Raw genomic sequence first — 7,626 nt, 5'->3', positions numbered from 1 at the left:
ACTTTGCTTCAGGTAGCTTCAGATCAGACTTGTAGCTCTCTTAACACACCAATTCATTTCTTCACCAGTGGATGCTAAATCCATCAGTGTGAGGCTCCAGTGCATGCAGAACGAGGAAGAGGTTCATCCTGCTGCAGCACAGGGACATTTCATGGCACACACTGTCACCATACTGGGCACAGCGTGTCTGGACATCCCTACCAAATCCTCATCATTTACACTCTACTGGGGTTATTGAGGACCACTGTTCCTCACTGTGCTCCAGTCTGAGCAATTAGCAGATCATTTTGTCAGATATAGATCAGAGGAAAAAATGTTATCATCCATTGCTTCAAGGTCAAACACCATTCATGAAATAATCAGCCTGGCATTCAAAATATCCTCTGATTTACAGCTCCCATTGAGAGATAATACAATAGAATAGTGCTTTTTTAATCTTAGCACAATTTTCCTTGATGGTGTTGTAAATGCACATCCACAGACCACAGCAGCCTGCATTTCACAGGTCCTCCAAGGACCCAGCTGTTAGCTGATCACCTCCCAGTCATAAAAGTATTAATATTTTTGTTTTCTTTTGAGGAGACAAAGTATTCCAACAAGGGCCCATTAAAACACACTGCTCTCAGTGGGATATTTACCTTGATATCAAAGTATTTCAGCAAATACCACAAGTACCAGAAGAAGTGATTCATTGATGGATATTTCTCCTTTAATAGCACCCCTTGTTTTGTTTCGTTGCTTGTTTGTTTGGAGTTTTGTGGCTGGTTTTTGGGAGTGTTTTGAGGATTGTTTTTATACAGGAATGATGCATGTTTTATGATGATTTTTACAAGCTGAGAGAGTTGGGGGTGTTCAGCCTCTTCAGACTCCAGAGGGACAAAACAGCATTCATTGATGGATATTTCTCCTTTAATAGCACCCCTTGTTTTGTTTCGTTGCTTGTTTGTTTGGAGTTTTGTGGCTGGTTTTTGGGAGTGTTTTGAGGATTGTTTTTATACAGGAATGATGCATGTTTTATGATGATTTTTACAAGCTGAGAGAGTTGGGGGTGTTCAGCCTCTTCAGACTCCAGAGGGACAAAACAGCATCCCCTTCCAGTGCCTGGCTACAATACAATAGTACTGTAAAGAGGCTTGTTTGGAGGGGACATAGTGAGCAGGAATGGCTTTAAACTGACAGAGTGGAGATTTGGGTTATATATAAAGAAGAAATTCTTTACTGCAAGGGTAGTGAGACACTGTAACAGATTGCCCAGAGAAGATGCAGATGCCCCATTCTTGTAAGGGTTCAAGGCCAAGCTGGATGGGACTTTGAGCTACCAGCTCTAGTGGAAGGTGTCCCTGCCCACAGCAGGGCAGTGGGAACTAGACGATTTTCCAGCCAAAACAATTCTGTGATTCTGTATTACCATTTTGTAACTTGTGATGACACAGTAACTCAGCGTTACCAGAGACTGATACAGAAGGTATAGAAGGTGGTTTTAATCTATTTAAACTGTGTGAATTACTCATGTAATCTTTAGGTTGAAAAAGAGTTTTTAAATTCAAAAATCGTGTCACAACACAAGTAGATGTGTTTTAGGTCAAAAAGAAAAATCACAGCATTTCATTCTGAATGTCCCATTCACACTGCAGGTTCTGTCTTACCATGAGACGATACTTCATTTCTAAATCAACTGGTCTTCCTGCTTCCATGCAGGCTGTAAACCAGGAGATATCCAGTAGTTCAAACCTGGAGCTGTCACCCACAGCCTGTCCTTTCAGCCAGTCCAGCACCTCCAGGTAGGAGTTGTTCTCAGCCACAATATGAGTGACAGATTCACTGTCAAGAAGTACACAAAAAGCTTGCTATTTATTTTCCCTAAATCCAACTGTACACAGACACAGAGCTGTTATTTCCATATAAACTTACTATCCACTTCCTGAAAATTGTAGTATGTATTGTATGTTAGGATGTGGGAAGCAGTTTTCATATCATCATATATCTATTCCAGTCACTGACTCTGCTTTGAGGTAGGACTATAGTCTGACAGCTCCTGTAAGCACAGCATTTTCTTTCTTTCAGCATCATTTGCCTTCTGTAAGACACTACCCTAATACACATTCTTTGCACCTCTGAAGATATTTAGCTTGCACAAGCAGTACCATAATTAAAAGGCTGCTTGATGATACCTGACAGCCCCTTCCCAGTATCCCTCATCAATGAGTGAAAGCTTTATAGTATTAAAGTCTGTTAACAGCAATTCTCTAAAGCTTTACAGCTAGTAATATCTTTTTGAAAATTTAAGTTTTCTGTGCTTACATGAAGGTCCTTTCATATGGCACTGTCAAAAGTTCATTACTTGAACCTCATTAGTTATGTGCTCCATCTAACCACTTCCTTGCTACTAAGAGGCCAGTCTCTTACAAAACTGCTTAGTGAATATAAAATTTACAGCTTGAGTTGTTGTTCAACAGCTTATATGGTGTACATTGCTTTAAAATATGGCAGCACAAAGGTTATTGTAGCAAATTTGGGTTTTGATGCAGTAGAATAACATTGGAAAGAATCACATGAGAATTCATGATTAAAAAGACACAGTTCTGTACCTAACACAGGAAAATAATAAGGGCAAAGTTATATTGCAGGAAAAGATTACATACATACTTATAATTATCTGTAAGTTTCTGTCTGGCCTACTGATGTATCCCAGCAAGTTTAGAAAACCACTAACTTGATAGGAAATGCTGAATGATTCCTAGTGTTCCCTCTCCCCACACAACCCATGAGGGTGGTCTCATCCCCAAAACCAACATGACATAAAGGAGAAAATTCTTCATTTTCATGAAACTTGTAGGACCTTAGTATCTTTTAAATATATGCCAAAACTAACTGCTATCATTCAACAGATTCCTAAACTTCTTGGAGTAAAGGCAGAGACAGTGTCACTTTTTGACACTATTTTTATAGAAAGAAGCTAGAATTGGAACATAAATTGCCTTGGTGACAGACCCTCTGTTTGCAAGCCTCTGTGACCTCCTGCTAGCCCATGTTGGTGACAGCCTTCTGCATATACAGTAAGTTTCAAGTGGACCTGACAGATTGCTTTGGAACTCTTCTGTAACACATGAAGAAGTTAAGCCATCAACCTGCCTAGGAAGAGAGGACACTACAGGTAAAGATAGGTGGTTAGCATGGCCTTCAAAAAATGATGTGTGCTGTTAAAGGCAGACTGCACAACCTTTCAGAGCAAACTAATTTCCAGATGACCAAGAAAATTCCACAGCCTATCCCTGTGACCCTGATTCAAACAACTAATCGCTGATTTCCTCAAGTCATGAAATCACAATGACAAACACTGGAATCAGTCGATAGAAAACTTATCAAATAACTCTTCAGTGCAATAAACATACCATATTTTGGAAGTATAAGAGACATACTGAATGTACCATACTTGAGAAACAGGAAAACTGCCATGGTATAGCACAATTTTTTTCTCTCCATATAGTGGAACTTGTAGAGCAGAGTCCATTGAAAAAGATTAAATCCCAATTAATTTTATTCTAAAAGATTACAAATGTAGATTAACTGAATCTCCATAAAATACTATTGGGTTTCTTATTATTTAACCCTGCTAGATCCTACTTTAATTAAACTGTCACGTCTTTACTTGAGGAAAAAAAAGATCAGTTAGAGACACAGAACTTCTGCTTCCTGTGGTTTATTTCACTTCATATAAAATATTCATATGTAATGTATTTGTACCAGGCTGCAGATCTGGGAACTTTGCCATCACTATGCTCACAGCAGCAGTTTAGCTGCTGTGTACCAGTTTCCTCTGGTACCTGTACAGCTGTGCTTTTTTCTTGGCACAGAACATAACAAGTGTAGCATTTCCTCTGGCATTTTCAAAACCAAAAATCAACAGTTAAATAGTTCTGTTTTATCCAGTAGCAACTAAACTGAAATTAAACATAACACCTGCCTCATACAGCTTACAGAAAGTCTGAAATATTTGCTATAAATACCTGTGTGTCAAAACAGCTCAGACAAAGCCTCTACTCAGTCCTCAACAGATTGTTAATGTAGGATGCAGAACAGGAATTCCACAGGAATTCAATTAGTTTTGTATCAGATGCTAATTGCCTACTTCTGTTCAATACCTGCTTGAATCTTCCTCTACAAATTATTTTATCCTCCCTTCTTCCTCAGGATTTCAAAATTGATGGGATTGAAGAAATCTGTGGAAATGAGCTTTTATAGCAAGGACCCAGTTGTACACTATCTTTATACAGATAAAGTAAAATGATCATCAACACTTGGTTTTCCTTCAGCTTTTCAGAGAAGCTACATAATGATGTAGCTTTTGGAAAACTGCATAATATAACCAGTGCTGATGTAAAGCATTATTTGAAGGAAGACTTCCTTCAGAAAGAGTTGTCTCATTGAAACAGCACTGGACAAATCTGCAGCTGGAGTATATTTTCACTCTTAAATGCCACATCTGTGGTATCTCACTCCTGAGGTTTTTTTCTCCAATGCTCTTCCAGATTGTACCAAAGTGTAAGCCAGTAACTTTGAGACTCACATCAAGGTATTACAAAGAGATTAATTATTATAATACCAGAGATGGTGTAGATATTTTCCTCAACCCATCACTTTTCCAATCCTGTATATTTAATGTTTTTTCATTTTAGAAATTATAGAATCACTGAATCAGTTAAGTTGGAAGGATCCACAATGGGTCATCTGGTCCAGCCTCAAGCAGAGCCATCCTAGAGCACATGGCTCAGAATCTCATCCAGTTGGTTCTTGAATACTTCCAGTGAGGAAGAATCTACAACTTGTCATTAAATTTAGATTAATCTTAACCTGACTTCAAGGGGTAAATGAACAATGTCTGATCTAGGTGAGCTACAGACATGATTCCTAGGCAGTCACATTAAAACTGACACACAGAAAAATTAGAAGATAATTAGAGTAAGATCAATTAGAATTAAAAAAATTTTAAAAGCAAAAAAATTGAATTCTGAAGTTTGTGCTCTCCCTGCCCTCTGCTCAGAAGACAATATAAATGAACCACACACTAGCAGCACCCACTGAAATCCTGAAGCACCTTTATAGTGGGAAGTATATCCACCAAATGCACAGGCAAAAACTTCAAACACAGTTGCTTCTATGACTGGATTTATTAAATTAAAATGCTTCAAACAGCATTACTGCATGTTATTTGGAGACACATAAGCAGTTTCCTACCTTAGCTCAGTTTCTACTCTGAAACCTTTTCTTCTTGCCAACTCCATCAAGAACATCCTTCTGGTCATCCCCATCTTCCTCTGCATAATAAAAATGACACACTTGTTGAATTTTATTTCATAACTGCAGGAAAGGTTTGGGGAATGCAGCCCTTTCTGTCTTTTCCTCTGGGATATAACAGCTGGAGCTTTGATCCTGTCCATGATGCAAGGTAGAAGTGTTTCACTTGGGTAAAATGGAGATAACGTGCTTTCTACCAGGCAACTGCTGTATTTAATGTCACCACCCACTGAAGTAATTTTGTTGTTTACCCTCTGAAATCAAAAACAGGTGCTACACAAGCAGAAACATCACTTGGTCTCTACCAGCTGGGACTTCTTGCACAGAAATACTTCAGACAGGTGCAGAAATGCTTCCCTTCCTTAAAACAATCATTGCCTATAAAGACATTATCCAAATAATATTGATCATAGCAAAATTATATCAAAATATCAACCAGGTCTTCAGCTGGTTTAATGGCCCAGTTCCATCAATTTCTGCATTCAAATTTTTTCCAAATTGCAGAAGACATTAATTACTGATTTACGTCAAAAAACCCCAATATGATTCTGCCTATTGTTAGCTTTAAACTATGCTTTAGAATACAACTAAATGACAGTACACAACTATGTTGTAGAATAGCCAGTGCACTTGCTACTTTTGTGTAACTAATTTGATTAAAAGGAATTGTTTTTAAAAGAGCAAAGAAAAATAGCTTTTGAAACTAAATTTGTAATAAAATAAGTCTTTTGCTGTCTTCATATTAAGGTAATAAAAGGCAAATCATTAGAGATTTTAATTTTGTTTAAATATACCTTTGGGATTCATTGCCAATATTGCTATCTACCTTTTCCCTTCAACGCACTGCTATCCATGGCAGTAACAGAAAGGAAAACATAACTACCTTTCTGCTTTTAAGCATCCAGGGACCTCCAAAGAGCTACAGAGGAGATTATGGAGGCTACATGCCACCCTCACCTAGAGGTTGGGGTATTGGTCATCACAGAGCTACACCAAAACCTGTTGTTGATGTTGTGTTGGATTCAGTTCAGTATCTCCCTGAGTCTCCATCAGAGCAAGGTGAATGCAAACAACCAGGTTTACAGCATGTGCATCTATTTCAGCACAAATCTACTTCAGTGGTAAATATCCCCATTCCCATGTCAAGTTGGATTTTTATTTTTAGTGCAGCAGAGAATTTGGATTTTACCAGCCCTTCAGAACATGTCAGAAATGTTATATCTTGCAATTCTCATTGCTCGTGTTCAGGAGAGGAAGCAAGGTGGAAAAACCCTGCCAAAGAAAGATCCATCAATTTTATCTTCAGTCATTTTATCCCAGATGGATATACAACCTGAGTTTCAGAAAAATGAGTCAAGACCTGTTTCCTGCAATTACGGCCATGAGTTTAAAATTAAATTATTAAAGTATTACTGACATTTTCTGAGCCCTATAGCTCTTGCTGCTTCAACTGTATTATCACAGCTATAAAGCAACACTTTTCATCAGAATAGAAACTAACCATCAAAAATTAATATAGAGCTTTCAGCTCTGGGGTCTTCCTGAGGCCATGAAGAAAATATATACATGGTGCAGTATATAGATTAGACTCCATTCATTTCTTCCCTTGCCTAAGGATAACCCAGAAGCAAAAATATCTATTCCTCTTTTGGATTCATAACATTAAAGTTGTCAAAGTAAATCATTTCAAGGTTATTTTGAAATTATATGAGATATTTTCATAGGAACTGGAAAATGGACAAGCAGACTTTAAGAGGCTTAAGCAAAAGAATAGCAGCAAGAAAGAAAAAAAAAAAAGTGAATACTGATGGATCTGGCATTAAGGCTGAGCAATCTGCTTTGGCTGTTCCATGTCTTTTTTCCAGACTACTAATCAACCATTGAACACTGGTCACTTCCCTGTTTATAGCTTTAGGCTTGGTAAGACACTTTATCTCAAGCCCAACAAGGAATAATGTATTTGAGAACAGATTCTTTACATATGTTAAACAAAGTTTTATTTTATGTTATAATTAATTCAGTACTCTAAAACATGTAAATATAATTTTCCCCAGTGTAACATCAATATGCTCAGTGCCAGTAAAATCCTTCTGGCATGAATAACAAGTTATTATTGCTTTATGCTACTGTTATAACTCTTAGACCAGATTTTCAAGGGTATTTAGGTGCCAAAAAGCAGCAAACAGAGACCTACTGGGATTTTCAAAATATCTAAGCAACCTAGGCACTTGGCCCCTTTGGAAATCAGTTTCTGGCTTTGAATCTAATGCAAAGATATTTTCTCTAATAAACACAGTCTAATATAATGAAAAAGTCTCTGCCAATGATGCA

At 37.6% G+C, this 7,626-nt stretch overlaps 1 protein-coding gene across 1 annotated transcript in view; it reads right to left on the bottom strand.

Moving 5' to 3' along the window:
- Window positions 1–5,447, bottom strand: part of DNTT (DNA nucleotidylexotransferase) — a gene marked incomplete at its 3' end in the record, with an annotated part of 67,538 nt that extends 62,091 nt beyond the window's left edge. Inside the window, exons 1-2 of the mRNA XM_009072904.1 lie at window positions 5,236–5,447; window positions 1,647–1,821 (exon numbers count right to left, since the gene is read on the bottom strand). Of these exons, the coding sequence (XP_009071152.1) occupies window positions 1,647–1,821; window positions 5,236–5,438 (378 nt within the window). The remainder of the gene's footprint in view (window positions 1–1,646; window positions 1,822–5,235) is intronic.
- Between the last annotated feature and the right edge of the window lie 2,179 nt (window positions 5,448–7,626).

The sequence above is a fragment of the Acanthisitta chloris genome, unplaced genomic scaffold, assembly GCF_000695815.1.
Source record: "Acanthisitta chloris isolate BGI_N310 unplaced genomic scaffold, ASM69581v1 scaffold1114, whole genome shotgun sequence".
Taxonomy (NCBI): domain Eukaryota; kingdom Metazoa; phylum Chordata; class Aves; order Passeriformes; family Acanthisittidae; genus Acanthisitta; species Acanthisitta chloris.
Note: the sequence above shows the minus strand (reverse complement) of the source record. Positions and strands in the feature narration are given on the sequence as shown.